We start from the raw sequence: 15238 nt of genomic DNA on the forward strand, positions 1-15238 counted from the left end.
AGTCATGGCAGCAGAGCAAAAAACCAACCTTCTGCCTGGCACAGACAGAGTGTGTAACATTCTACAGTTTTTTCGGATGTGCAATCATACTTTAGCAACTTGGCAAAATCAGCGGAAAGTAAGCGCGAGATGAAAAATCAGTTTCCACCAGCTTCCAGTTGTTTCACTTTGGTGGCGGAAGTGAAGAAGGCCAATTCTATGCTTGGGATCATTAGAAAAGGTATTGAGAACGGGACGGCTAATATTATAATGCCATTGTACAAATCGATGGTAAGGCCACACCTGGAGTATTGTGTCCAGTTCAGGTCGCCACATCTCAAAAAGGACATAGTGGAAATGGAAAAGGTGCAAAAGAGAGCGACTAAGATGATTACGGGGCTGGGGCACCTTCCTTATGAGGAAAGGCTATGGCGTTTGGGCCTCTTCAGCCTAGAAAAGAGACGCCTGAGGGGGGACATGATTGAGACATACAAAATTATGCAGGGGATGGACAGAGTGGATAGAGAGATGCTCTTTACACTCTCACATAACACCAGAACCAGGGGACATCCACTCAAATTGCGTGTTGGGAGGGTTATGACAGACAAAAGAAAATATTTATTTACTCAGTGTGTGGTTGGTCTGTGGAACTCCTTGCCGCAGGATGTGGTGATGGCATCTGGCCTGGATTCCTTTAAATGGGGATTGGACAAGTTTCTGGAGGAAAAATCCATTATGGGTTACAAGCCATGATGTGTATGTGCAGCCTCCTGATTTTAGAAATGGGCTATGTCAGAATGCCAGTGCAAGGGAGGGCACCAGGATGCAGGTCTCTTGTTGTCTGGTGTGCTCCCTGGGGCATTTGGTGGGCCGCTGTGAGATACAGGAAGCTGGACTAAATGGGCCTATGGCCTGATCCAGTGGGGCTGTTCTTATGTTCTTACCCTTTCCCATCCCCTGGGGGCTGGGGATAAGAATAGGCCCTCAGTTTGGCTGTACTTGTCGTAAGAGGCGACTAAACAGCCACCGGGTAAATGGGACTCCTTAGCCTGGGAAGGCAGCTCATCTGAGAGAAGGAAAACTCTGATCCCAAACCTCCACTGCCTTGTGGCTACATCCAGGTGTGGAAAAGGGTTCAGGAGTCAACCTCGAGTCCCTGAGGCAGTTCATGGCTGAACACAGTCACGTTCTGGCAACTCCTGCGACGCCGCTGGAACCAACCATATTGGCCTCTGCCTTTCCATTGGACCATTTCAGCGATGTGCAGAGGGGGGATTTGCTGCATGGGAAACAATTTAACCTCCATTTCTGCTTTATCCAGGCTTCACACACTGGAGAGGACACTCTGTTCCAGAACCACCATTCAGAGTGCGATACCATAGTCTTCCGAGACTGAAGGATGCCAACAACCCTTTCCCTGATGACACTTTGTTTGATATTGCTATCCGTAAAGATTACTATGGGGGGCCGTATCCGTGAATCCCGTATCTGTGGTTTCACTGAAAAGCGAATTAGATCAGTGCTTCCCTCCCCCGTGCACCCCTTCCCTCTGGAGGGTGAGGAGCATCCGGTATTATCCATGAATACAGGTATCCACAGTAGGTTCCGGAACAGAATCCCTGCGGATACGGGGGCATACCTGTATACTAATGGCTTTCACTCCTGAGAGAAGCCTGATCACATAGTATTCACTTAGACTACATCCCCTTTTTGCAAGGTCAGTGTTAAGTTAGCAATAAGAAAAGAAATAGCTCCGTGTTAACCAGTAAGCCCGGTTCTGCTTAGGACTTTTCCTCGCCTTCTACATGACGTTCACAGGGGCCACTAGGGCGGCTGTTCCCTGGCTGTTAAAGCTATCAAGGCCCTTTCTTTTCTCGACTGAAATGAATTGGTCATGTGGGGGGAAAAGCAGCTTCCCAAATTTGCAGTGGAAACTTAGTGGGAAACATCTCATCAACATCTGTGTGCAGGACAACAAGACCCAAACAAAGCTTTAGGGCCAGGGCATTGGGCCATGCCCCATCCCCTCGCGGATCTTCAGCAAGGAAGGCTAGTCCTGCCTAATCATAAACTTGTGGAAGAAGAAGGCAAGAGTAATCCCGACGGATGAAAACTGCAACCACTGGGGAAGTAATGTCCGTACCAGGAGCCACTGAAAGGCAAACGAAAAGAAGGAAAATGCTGAGCAAGGCTGAGTGAGGCTTTTCTCTGAGCAAGAGGAGTATTTATTATTATTTATTTATTGGAGTTGCGATCTGCCTTTCTCCCTGGGGGGCACCCAAGGCGACTAAGGAGTAGAGTTTGGGGGATGTAATGAGGCCGCAGCCTTATTAGCCAGAACTGGCTTCAAATTTATTCCCTCCCCCCCCAGGAAACGCTTGGTTCTGGGAGGAGGCCAGAGGCACAGATGCGCCAAATTCTCTGTTACAGAATTCTCAGCATCCTCACAAGCTGCAGTTCCCAAGGCCCTCGGAGAGGAATCCAACTAATATCAGCTGGGCCGGCCCATCCATGAGGCCAACTGAGATAGCCGCCTTGGGTAGACTGATAGGAGGAACTCGCCTTCATGTGCTCACTGGCTTCTGCTCCCCTCTAATGTATGCCTGAGAATCAGCAGAGCTACTACTGCATTAATGGCACGCAGACTGGTAATAGTTCTGCAAACTCCACATCTCACCTATGGAGGCGAACTGCAGACTCTCCGATTGCATTTTGTAACATGAAAAACAAGTGGAGGTGGGAAATAAACTACCCACAACTAAATAACATTTGGACTTTGCCCCAGAGGCAGACCAAGAATATGTTGGTGTTCACATTTTTTGCATAGAGCAGGGATTTACAAACTGGGGCGTCGTCCAAAGGCCCTGCCCCTTAAGGATCGTGTTGCTCAGGGGACATACCACTTCTGGTTTTGCGGAGGTGGGGCGCAATCGTTCCACTTGCACTTTCAAAGATGTGGGGAACCTGCAGATGGTCGCGCAGGGCTCCCCGCACCCTCGGGAGCTGGCAGGAGGCTTCAGTATGTACAGCCAAGCCCCTGCAGCCCCCCTGAGTGGCGCAATCCTGGGGATTACATCACTGCCTCCCCCCCACCCCCCACAAGACTTAGAGCAGTTCATACTCCCCTAGAGAGTTTGAAAACTGCTGGCATAGAGGATAAAAAACAAACAAGGGTTTGCTGCTGTCCATTAATCTACCTTGCAACCCACACTGAACATACCTGAATGCTGTGCTTAAGTGTGCCCGAGGTCCTTTTGGTGAGCCCCACAGTATTCAAGGCCTTGTGCGCAAACACATCTGCCGGTATCTTCCCACATTTTGCATACTTGGCAGTTATATTGCTGTCAACAACAGAGGGCAGCACACTCTGCGGAAGAAAGGAGCATTACAGCGGGAGACCACCAGGCTTGTCTTCTCCAGCTGAGGATTCCTCAGGACAGGAGCTGGGAACTGCAGCCTGAGGTTCAAGCTGCAGAAGGTTCTGGGCAGGAGATCTAGGCTCCAAGTACTTTTTTTCCCAGGCCTTGACAATCTGGAGGCTTCATATTCTGACTGCCAATCAATGGATATGTCCTGGCAAAATGCCAATCCAGGCTTTCAGAAGTTACTGTACCATTGGTTGAATGGTGCATCTTTGCAGACACTGTCCCATTTGTTGCTTCCAGTTCCGATTCACTGGGGAATTAGTGATGGGCTGCCTCTTAGTTAGGCAGCTTCTGATAATTGCAAAGATAGCGGGGGGGGGGGGGATTAATTGTCGCCTTCCCTTCATCATTTTCATCTCTTCTGTTTACGGTAAAATAACACTAGCACAAGATAAAGGGGAACTAGTAATTAAAGCAAACTTGCTTCCTCCTCTCCTCTGCCCTGCCTCCAGATACTAAAGTTGCTTAACTAAGGGCGCAAGCCTGTCCTGGGGTTGGGCCGGCGCAAATGTGCCGTAAAGCATGTTTGCACCTCCTCGTGCATTGGCTGGCGCACGGACACATACTGGCCAACCTCCGCGCCGACTTGGGGAGGGGCCTCGCATCAGCCAAGCTTGGCTGACGCATGGCTCTGGGGTGTGTGGGAAGGAGGCAGGAGGGAGGTGTTCTGTGGCAGGGGGAGGGCAGGGGGAGGGCGGTCCTGGGGGCGGGTGGGCGGGGAGCAGGAGTTGGGGCTGGGACTGGGCAGTTATGCTGGATCCCAAACCCCGTTCCCGAGCAGCATAGCGCTCTCCTCGAACATGCCACTGAGGAGACCCATAGGGGCTGCAGTGGCTTACCTGGGGGTAAGGGGAAGAGTTTCCCCTTGCCTCTGGCTGAGCCACTTTGAGCCCCTAATTTATGCCGGATACAGCGCAGGCCTCCTGGTCTGCCTGTTGCAGCACAAGATAGGATTGCGCTGCAGGAGATAGGTCATCACTGAGCCCCTGACCACACTATATACAAAGTGAAATAAGGAGTAAAAAATAAGTAATTTTTTAACTGGGAGAATTTTGCCAAGCCCTGTTGACTGATTGCCACAAGTCCGACTGTCCTTTGATTCCTTGGGATAAGAACAAGAGGCTCAATCAACAATACCTGCACAATGATGCCTTTGGAGCAGTATTCTCGGTCCAACCCTTGCGCGAAAAGATCCAGAAATGTCTGAAACAGAAGCAGAAAAATCAAGGTCTGAGGGTGGAAATAACTCCACGGGCACTTAGGGTGAGGACATTGGCTCCCATTCACATAGCCACATTTGCAAAAGATGGTTAGACCTCAACTGACAAGGGCACGATCAAGCTGCATGTTCCACTTATTATATGAAAAGCAGTTTATTTGGAGGTCATGAAGTAGAGGGAGACAATGGAAGTAAGAAAGCCTGGACCTTCAGGTATAGGGTTACAGAGGTGTACATGCTCCTCACCTTGGATGCAGCATATATCTGTTGCAGGGGCATAGGACGACGGGCAACTATCGAAGACATGTTTATGATAATCCCCTTCTTCCTACAGAGAGAGTCATTCTGGTGAGTTAGCGGAACACCTGCCCTTCTGTAAGGAATCCAATGCAAACCAGGATTCTCCAAAATATTCCAGAGTGTTCCAGAGTGTAAAGGATTGCCTTTACAGCAATCAAAGAGCCCTTGTGGCACCAGAAAGACTGTGACCCCAAGGACTGGAAAAGAGCAAATGGAGACAAGCAAATATCTCTTTCTAGCTAAGTATGCTACATCAGTGCTTCTAAACTATGCGATGTGGCCAACCAACCATTTTAGGTTCAATGTGCCATGGACCAGAATCATCTCTGTGCTACATTATTACTACTGTTCCTTTCTTTCCTGCAAATTTGCCTCAAATTGCCACAGATGAGCTTTGTCCCTCTTTTTTGGAGCAGAGGGTTCTGTCCACACATCTGCTCATGATACTTTTTTCCTATATTGTTGACAACCCCAATCAAAATCCTTTCCTTGGTGGAAGCAGAAGCCCTCACAGGTGTCATTCTGGAATACTGTACAGGCAGGTTCTGAGGGGTGCAGTTTCCCTCCTCGCCTACCTGGCAACCATCTGAGGAAGGATGATCTGTGTCATCTAGGAGAACAAGAGCAGTGACACACAGTCAGTGATGGGAAACGGGGCCCAAGCACCTTCCCCTTCCATGTCCCATATCCATCCATACATCACCCACCTTCAATGTCGAAAGTATATTGCAGTTCACCAAGTCAGGTATATACTGTAAGAGACGGAAAAGAAGTGTGACTGTCTTGGTTATTGTCTTGTCACAAAGCTTCTGGCAGCTGATGAGAGACCAAGGGGGCCTTGACTTTCCAGACCACCTTGGCATCTCTCCACAGCCTTTGGAGTGTCACAAGACACTTCAGCTAGTAAAAGGTGGAGAGAAAGGGCGGCCACAGTCTGAATTTGACAGTAGAGCCTGAGTCTTGAAGACTTGAATTCAAGGTTTGTTTTAAAATGTATTGATTTTAGTTAAGCTCTACTTTTCAATCAAAATAGTGTCCTAAAAAAGACCTACTTCCTTGGTCACGGTGTTTACTGGCTCCTCCATGCAAGAGAGGGAAGTTTCAAAAACAAGACAAAGGCACAAGAAGGCCCCACCCCTGGCACCCCGTGTGCCCGCCCCCGGGCCCGCCCTCCCCCTCCCAATAATGCCCCTCCCGCCCCCTCCTCACACCCCCATGCCTACGTTTGTCAGTGTGCTCGCTTATGTCAGGTTTCTCCCTCCACGCATTGGCACATCTGGATGCGCTGACCTAGCTCCCACTCATGGAGGCACAAATGTGCTTTACGGCACGTTTGTGCCCTCCAGGGCCCCCTATGCCGGTATGAGTGCCGGTTAGGATTGCGCCCTTAATGTGTGGTCCTATTTGCAGCAACAGAATGGCAACCTCTCTGAAAATTGTTTCCAAGAAGGTTAGAATACCACACCATATTTGCTCTAGGAAAGGGAGCCCAGCAGCTCAGGGTCAGTGATTAAAAAGGCCCAGTGTTGGGGGGGGGCATGTAAGGGCACTTTCCAACTCAACCTGAGAAGAGCCCCATTACATGCCTGCTTGAGACCTGTGAAATATGGGGTGGGGGACAGGGGAGCCACAAACGAGCGTTGTACTTTCCACTTCACGTGCTCAGCTGATTGCAACCCAGGGATGGCAGCCGACATGTCACAATGCACTGAGCCACCAACTGTGTGCAGGGGAGATTGCAGAAATGGCGGTACCTGATGACAGGCAGGGAGGTGCCAGGCGGTCTTTGGCTGAGACCAAACTCACCTTGTCAATGTCAGGGAGGTCTAGAAAACGCAGTGGCAGAGGAACGTTCATGCCAACATTGTTCACTGTAAAAAGAGTGAGCAGAGGGTGAGTTGTCACACAGACACAGAAGGCCAGTGGGTCAGAGCCACCACCCTTCCGCCTTCGCTCAGCAACAAAGCAGAGGAGCACAAAGAGACCTCAGGCACATACTTCAAGACAACAGGCTGGAATGTGGGTTGAAATTAGAGGCCACTGTCACGGGGTGGGGCAAGTCCCTTTCCCTTTAAGATGGATTAAGTCGGGTGTTTGTTACCCAGGTGTAGTGCATTAGTAATTTAAAGAATAAAACCTGGGCATGGGTGCATGAAAACACACACAGCAGGAGGAAGGGAGCTGGGGGTTAACAGCTTTTATACTGGAAGAAATGCTGAGAGACCTGAAAGGTAGGTAATTTTTAGCCTCTTTTTAGATATGATCTTTTCTTGTTTTTAAGCTACTGTAAATCATGTCAGTATGTTATTGGAGCAATTGAAGCTCCCTTAAAGCTATAATAAAAATCTTTTACATGAAAATTGAGTGCAGTAATTAACCAAGGACATGTATGTTAATAGGACCTGGGGCTTGGAGTAAGCTAAATAAATAAACATTGCTCTTGGGGGTTTGTGGAGGATGGTGTAGGTGGAGGAGGGTTAAATCCTGGTTGACTTGGGAATCTCCCCTGGTCCTTCCCTACCCCAAGGGTGATGTTTGTGACAGCCACCTGTATTGGAATCGCAGAAGATCTGGCCAGGAGGTAGATGTGGTATCAGCAGTGGCCCCTTTAAGGGTAAGGCCTGGGCACCCAGCAGAGTGTGCTGCACAGCTGCAGCCACTTGAAGGGAATAGAGCCCTCAGGCATAAAAGCACCTGATGAAGGGAGAGTTTGGTGTGGGTAGCAGAAGGTGGGAAGCTTGAGGAAGGACAGACTGGAGAAATGGACTGAGGAATTGATGGCTAATAGACTGCTGGAACTGCTGATGGACTGATGTGTGAATGGACTTTGGAAGCTGCTGGAGCAGAAATACTGGAGACACTAAGACTGGTATTTGGCTGCTGTGCCCAAGATCTGCTGAGGACCAAGGGGCTGCTGTAGTGGCAGGAGGCTGCTGGCAGGAAGGAGGACCTCTATAGGTTAAACAGGCAAGCTACCCTGGTGGTAAGGTCCAGCAGTACTGCAGGGCAGAACCAGGGTCACTTTTGAGGAAAGAAGGGGAGCTAATTAGCTAAAAGTGGGCATAGTTCTCCAGGCAGAGCTTGGACTGGGAATCTGGCAGAACACCACCAGACTGATGCAACCACAACATGTTCAAATGAAAAAACTAGAGCCATCTTTAGAAAATGGACCCTCTGTCAGGTCACCAGGGGAGGATAGCCCTTACTTTCCTGATAGCAGAGTGGCATGGGAGCATAGGGAAAGAGCACAAGAAGCAGGCGATCCCAAACAGAGCCAAAGAAGCAGCCACAGGCTTGTTTGTTGCAGAAGCATGTATTGGTGAAGGAGCAGGCAGAAGAGTAGTCAGTCAAACGGTCCAGAAGTCAGGGATACAGAGAGGCACAGTCAAGATAATGCACAGTCCCAGCCACAGAACAAACCAGCAACAGGACGCACAGAAACTCCACCACAGCAACCCACACCTGAAGTCTGCTCTTGCCCCCATATATACCGGGGCCAGCCAATCAGAGTAGGGCGACCTCATAGTCACAAGACAGTCTTGTGACCCACTCTGATTGGCTGTCCAGTGGTGCATTGCACCATTCCTCCATAGCCTATGTGACTCAGCACACATTTCTCCCAGGTCACATGGCTCACACCTGCAACAGGTGCAGCTGATTACCAATCACATACAGTGGTGCTGTTCCTTTAATTTACATTTCATATGAGGCCTGGACATCAAGGCCCCTCCTGCCACATCCTGGCTCACAACAATTCAGGGCTTGGGATGCCAAAGGCCTGACACCCTCTCCCCATTTTGATATTCTCTGACTCTCTGTGGGAGGGACTTCCAGTGATTTCTCCACTGCTTGCTGGACATACAGCTCACTCCTATCTTGCATTGGAACAGGCAAGTTCAGCACAAGATTGGGGTCAGAAGTGGCTCAGCAGGAGGCAAGAGGAAACTCTTCCCCTTACTCCCAGGTAAGCCACCACGGCCCCAGTGAGGCCCCAGTGACTTGTGTCACCTCAGCACCTATTGTGCTGTTAGGATTGTGCGCATAGTGTGCATGTTGCTTTACTAAAAAGCTTAATAAAAAGTATAAATAGGAAAAGGTGCATATACCGAGAATGCCACCTCAGGAGGTGGCACAAGTCTGAGGAGAACGGAGCAGCTTCAAGCTCTTCCACACTGCCCAGGGAACGGGGTTGTTATCCATCATAACAGCTGGGTCCCAGCCCTGCCTCCTGCTCCCCGCCCACCCTCCACCCGCCCTCCCACCACCTCAGAACCCCTCCCTCCTGCCTCCTCCTGCCCTCCCCAGGCCTGGGCATTGGCCAAGCTTGGCTGATGCAACCCTCCCTTCCCATGTTGGTGAGGAGGCAGGATGCAGCCTCCGTGGGCTGGCACGCAACCCAGCGCCGGCCCAGCCGACTCCCGAGAAGGCGCTAACGTGTGCTACCCTCCTGGGCTGGGACTGGTGCTGGCCTATTGTGCTGTTAGGATTGCTCCCACAGTGTACATGACACAAGATTAAAAAGCTTAATAAAAAGTATAAATAGGAAAAGGTGCATATACCCAGAATGCCAATCTCCAGGCCCTGCAGAGCATCTCGAATCGGCTCATAGCTTTCCGATCCCTCGGCGAAATCCATCTGGATGACTCTGGTGCTTCGGCTGTGCTGTTCCTCTGGGAAGTGAAGGCAAAGAGATGCTGGAACTGCCTTGCCAGAACAGGTCACTAGACCAACAGGCAGACTTAGGAACACTGAGCAGTTGTCTGACACATGCAGGTGTCCAGTCTTGCAGGGGTCCAAACAGCCTGTCCGGTTATGTCTCTGAAGCAGAACAGCCAAATCCTAACTAACTTTCTGTGCCGAAATGCAGCGGCACCAGTACGGCCTCCACTGTATCCAGCATGGAAAGAGAGGCAGCTGGAGGTCTCCCTGATGTTAGGAGACACCTGTTCCCTTGCCCTGAAGTAAGCAGCCACTGCCGCGATGGGAGTTCTTGGATCTGCACCAGCAAAATCTTTAGCTCAAATCCAAAGAGCCATATGTCGGTGTTTCAGGCCTGGGAAGGGGGATAAGATCAAACAGGAGCCTATGCCGCTGTCTATGCCCCCTCCCAGTGCTGGTCTGCCCTCCCCATCCCCCACTATCGCCCTCCCCCCTTATAATGCACACTCTTCCTATAACAAAAAACAAAGAGATAGCAAAAGAACAGCATACTTATCAATCTGTCATCATAAAACAAGCAACCTTCAACATGGCTCCAACTTGCTGTGTCAGTAATTACTTCAATTACTTTAATTAATTCTTTTCTTTCAGGATCCCAGAGCTCTGGAAAGAGTCCCATTTCTGAGAGCTGGACCCAGCGGCTTGCCCAGTCACCTCCGCCTCCCAGGTGCAGCTTCTCACTTACCAATTTCAGCAGCCACCTGCTTCAGCTTTTCCAGGGAGCGGCTGATGAGAACCACGTTGAGGCCCCTCTTGGCAAGCTGGAAGCCCAAGAAGGAAAGTCAGGAGATCAAAGGGTTAGTTGCAAAGGACTAGCTGCAAAGGGCTAGGAAAGGCCAATCACCAAGTGTGAAAAGTGCCTGCTGTGCTCCTTTTCCTGTCGGAAGGTTCCTGGATCACTTGTGTCTTTCTCTTTGCTTACACCTTGAACGTACATGAACCTAAGCATGCCCAAGAGGACCCTTCTAAGATCCTTTCAAACATCATAGTCCACTCACCTCATGCGCGTAGGCTTTTCCAATCCCCGCCGTGGCTCCGGTTACCACTACAAAGGAGGCAGAAAGGACAAGCTATGAACAAGAGGAATGTCACCCGGAAGAGTTTCACTCAAGAAGTTCAATCCTTGTCAGAAATCCAAAGAACTTCCTAAGTTCATCATCTGAGGACCCCTTTGTGACAATGGCTTCTGCATGAAGGTCATTTCAGTGCAGGAAGAGGTGCCAACTGCATTACATAAACAAACCCCAGGAGACAGATTTGGACACTAACCCCAGGAGACAGATTTGGTGAAGGAGCCAGGCTGCAGGATCGGGTTGGAGTAGTGTTGGGTTTGAGTGAATAAGTGCTGAGACAACATGATGAATGCGCAGACAGAGGAGACGGAAGAATGGGTGAGAACAAGAATAGAGACTTGATAACAAGGCAAACCCAGACCGTGTGCCAATAAGTGCAGGATCCAATTTCCTGAGCCAATTGAGGGTCAGAGTTTTTAGTCCATTAATTAAATCTGCACCAATATCCATCCAAACAAGACCATCATTTGGAAGATAAAAGGCAGGCTCTCCTTGTTTTGAGAGGATGCATTCCTGAGTCTCAGCAGGCATCATCTCAAGAGTGGTGATCTGCTTTTGGCTTCCCCTCTGCCATGGTTTATAGCAACATGTATTCATAAGAAGTCATTTCTTTTAAATGTCTTGCTCAATTAACCCATTTCTGCCCAGCTCACAGGTATGCACATTTGATCACTTGCATACATGCAACATTGGGCAGAAATGACTGAATGAATGCATTTTTTAAGTCAATCTAAAGGTCTTCAGAGATGAATCTAACTTATTAATCAATGAGCTGCGGGGAACCTGCACAGGATTCAGCCTCAGTTCCATTCCCCATGAGATGATGGCACAAAAGAGGCACTCACCTGCCCAAGGTCCATAGCTGGCCAGGTCTACCCCTTTCCACTCTTTTGACAGCACATAAATCCTCAACCGATGTCCCACGCCACAAGCAGCTTGCCAAAGGAGACGGAGAACAGTTATAATTCCGAGGATAGACAGTGCCAGGTTGAGATAGAACGTGCTGTTGGAAGTCATTGCTTCTCTTTTTCAGCAGCATACACTGTCCCTGATCAGACAGCTTCACGAGAGATGGAGCACAAGCAGGCTCTTTTATTCTTCTATCTCAGGGAGGTGCCTGCAGAGTTGCTAAACCTCTAGGAAGGTGCTGGAGTTGCCAGGAATCTGCAACAATCCCTAGGTGACTTTTGAAAACCATGCTGGAGATTTCAACAGGGGCTGCAGGAATTTCCAATGTAACATCACTTGCAAAGACTTGCTAGAGAGGCCAGGATTTGTTACCCAACTTTCCTCCTGGGTAAGTGTGCATTGGACCGGGGGGGGGGCGGGGGGCAGAATATGCCACACTTGCTGAAAGTCTTTTTATTCCCACTATGTATACATATGTTCCATATGTATTTTCAATGTACCACATGCTGCGATACAAGGATATCTGCAAGAGGGATCTGCAGGCCTTAGGACTGGACCTCAACCTTGGCCTCTGAGCGTCCCGCTTGGACTGTGCAGCATGGCCTTTCCCAGTTTGAAGAGACACTTGGCCAACAAACTGAGGCAAAGAGGCAAAGAAGGAAGGCCCATAGCCAGGGGGACAGACCAGGGACAGACCACACTTGCTCCCAGTGTGGAAGGAATTGTCACTGCCAAATCAGCCTTTTCAGTCACACTAGAAGTTTTCCAGAACCAGGTCCACTAAATATTCCAAGGAAAGATCTAAGGAGTTCAATTTGGAATCAATTTTATAAAACCAGCTAGATAAAAAGGGGTCTCTTATCAGGTCATGAAGAAGGGAATGGGATGGAAGAGACAGATGGAAACGGAGCCAAAATTTAAATGTTAAAGCCCAAGCTATAGTTGAAGGGAGATGAACTCCCAGCTTGAGAGCCAGCGTTGCTAAGCAGATGGAATTTGGGACTCCGAGAATCCTCCTAAAAAATACGGCCGCAACTTGGTCCAGAGTGCTATTGGCTTCCGCAACCCATATGGGGACGCCATATAACAATTGAGTCACGATCTTAGCTCTAAAGATCTGAAGAGCAGCAGGCACAAACTGGTTACCGATACCATAATGGAACCGAGCAATCGCCTTAAAATGATGGTGTGAGGTGGCGATAGCTGACTTCCTATGGGCCGCCCAAGTTAATCGGTGATGGATATTTAGATTTTATATACTGCCTTTCTCTGTTTTTACACAGCAATATATTCATTTATGTAAACTTATGTAAATTTATTCAAATTTTAAATGTAAATTAATTCTTATTTCCCCCGGCCCCCGACATAGTGTCAGATCGACGATGTGGCCCTCCTGCCAAAAACTTTGGACACCCCTGGTTTAGGGTGAGGGTGCTGACAGCCAGGATAGTCTTTGGAGCCCAGGTCTACCAGGCTTCATGATGCAGAGCCCAGGTCTACCTGACCATGCTGCACCAGCAGTTAGATAAAGTAATACGGAAAACCAAACGCACTCCCAAGTCTCTTTAAAATCTTTGAAATATAGAAAAGCCAGTGCAGAAAATTTGCATCTTCATATTTGGGTTCACACTAGAATGGACAGCATGCTTTGTGCACCAACATGAACTCCTGCAGCAGCTGTAGCCCCACAGCTGGGCCTCTGAGCTCCTATACACTCCTTCATGGTTATGGGATCCACAAGCCAGAGAGCTACAGCGGCAGACCTGTTCCTTCCCAGATTTGACAGTGTGTTAAGGAGGGCCAAGGATGCATTCCTGGGGCCTGTGTGTATGGGTTGCAGCTGCAGTGGCCATTGCATGCCCATCTCAGGGAGGTGCCTGCAGAGTTGCTAAACCTCTAGGAAGGTGCTGGAGTTGCCAGGAATCTGCAACAATCCCTAGGTGACTTTTGAAAACCATGCTGGAGATTTCAACAGGGGCTGCAGGAATTTCCAATGTAACATCACTTGCAAAGACTTGCTAGAGAGGTCAGGATTTGTGACCCAACTTTCCTCCTGGGTAAGTGTGCATTGGACAGGGGGGGGGGGGGCGGGGGCATACTGTACATGTGACAGAATAAGCCACACTTGCTGAAAGTCTTTTTATTCCCACTATGTATACATATGTTCCATATGTATTTTCAATGTACCACATGCTGCGATACAAGGATATCTGCAAGAGGGAACTGCAGGCCTTAGGATTGGACCTCAACCTTGGCCTCTGAGCGTTCCGCTTGGACTGTGCAGCATGGCCTCTCCCAGTTTGAAGAGACACTTGGCCAACAAACTGAGGCAAAGAGGCAAAGAAGGAAGACCATAGCCAGGGGGACAGACCAGGGACAGACCCCACTTGCTCCCAGTGTGGAAGGAATTGTCACTGCCGAATCAGCCTTTTCAGTCACACTAGAAGCTTTTCCAGAACCACCATTCAGAGCACGATACCAGAGTCTTCCAAGACTGAAGGTTGCCAACAACAATTTTCCATGTAATATTTATTTAAATTTTATATACTGCCTTTCTCTATTTTTCCATAGCATTTAAGGTGGATTGCATAGGCAGCTGAATCTTTCAGTGGGGTTTTTCCAATATTGTCACCAGAAGTCACCAGGTGTATGGTGTGCTTTTCTCTTCTGGCTGTGTGCCATCAACCTTCTGCAGGCAACCCTAAATCAAGCCCAGGTAGGTTCTCAGGGTCCTGACCATTCTTGCCAACTGACCTCTCCTCACTCCCCCTCTGTGTCAACTCAGGTTGAGACTCGGTCAGCGACTCCATCCTCTCACAACAGATTACGGCACTCTGGCTTTGCGTCTCCTTTCCAAGGGCATGATCTGAGTTGCTCCTCTTGGCTCTTTGGGCAGTATGATAGCACGACCACTGGACCACACCTCTGGGCCATATATATTATATTTATTTGGATATTATTTATCCCACTTTCCCTTGTTTATGCATTTATTTTAAATGACTGTTACCCACCAAAAGTCTGGAATGAAGTGACCTGCATATTTAAGGCTGCAATCTCTGCCAACCAACCCTTCTTACAATAGGATTCCTTTTCACCGATGCAGCTTGGTTGGAGATAGTCCACATGGTTGGGAAAATAGCTTGCACCAATTCGTATATGTTGGGCAATCACATCTAAGCCTAAGGTGATTGGGTAAAACTGGAGGTAACACAGCCAACAATGGCTAGAGTTTGAAAGAGTTGCTACTACTTGCACCACAGGTAAGTAAGGCACGTTGGGTCTGTGACCGTAAATAAAGAATGATGATGTTGATGTTGATGATTGTTATGCAGGATTGAAAGAGACCACTGAAACCAACGTAATTTTAAGGCTTTTATTATGAGGAATGGAACCTGAACCAAATAAAAACTACCCAAATTCCCAAATTCCCCAAATGAGTGAGGACCTGAGGCAGGCACTAGGCAGGAAGGAGGCAGCAGGACTTGAGGTAAAGGCTGGATATTTGTTCCCTGGTTCTCTAAGGCTCCCCCAGGGGCTCCTTCCCTGCAGCTCTCTCCTCAGCTCGTTCTCTGGCTTGGTCTCTCCCAGCTCGCTCCTTGCAGCTCCTTCTCTAG

At 49.0% G+C, this 15238-nt stretch overlaps 1 protein-coding gene across 1 annotated transcript; it reads right to left on the reverse strand.

The window, feature by feature from the left end:
- Positions 1-2029: 2029 nt before the first annotated feature.
- On the reverse strand, positions 2030-11575 carry LOC136661056 (very-long-chain 3-oxoacyl-CoA reductase-like). Its single transcript, XM_066638078.1, has 11 exons — positions 11561-11575; positions 10641-10712; positions 10328-10403; positions 9483-9593; positions 6730-6794; positions 5631-5675; positions 5499-5533; positions 4870-4951; positions 4542-4607; positions 3200-3346; positions 2030-2131 (listed from the first exon to the last, which is right to left on the reverse strand). Exons 1-11 carry the CDS (start codon positions 11573-11575, stop codon positions 2030-2032), a joined length of 816 nt encoding a protein of 271 aa, XP_066494175.1.
- Between the last annotated feature and the right edge of the window lie 3663 nt (positions 11576-15238).

The sequence above is a fragment of the Tiliqua scincoides genome, chromosome 10 (genome assembly GCF_035046505.1).
Source record: "Tiliqua scincoides isolate rTilSci1 chromosome 10, rTilSci1.hap2, whole genome shotgun sequence".
Lineage (NCBI taxonomy): Eukaryota > Metazoa > Chordata > Lepidosauria > Squamata > Scincidae > Tiliqua > Tiliqua scincoides.

Coding starts and splice junctions, on each gene's coding strand:
- LOC136661056 (XM_066638078.1), bottom strand. Junction 6,795..9,482: donor CCTGGAGATTGGCATTCTGG/GTATATGCACCT, acceptor CTCTTTTTACAG/TGAACAATGTTGGCATGAAC. Junction 5,676..6,729: donor ACCTCCCTGACATTGACAAG/GTGAGTTTGGTC, acceptor CGTCTCTTACAG/TATATACCTGACTTGGTGAA.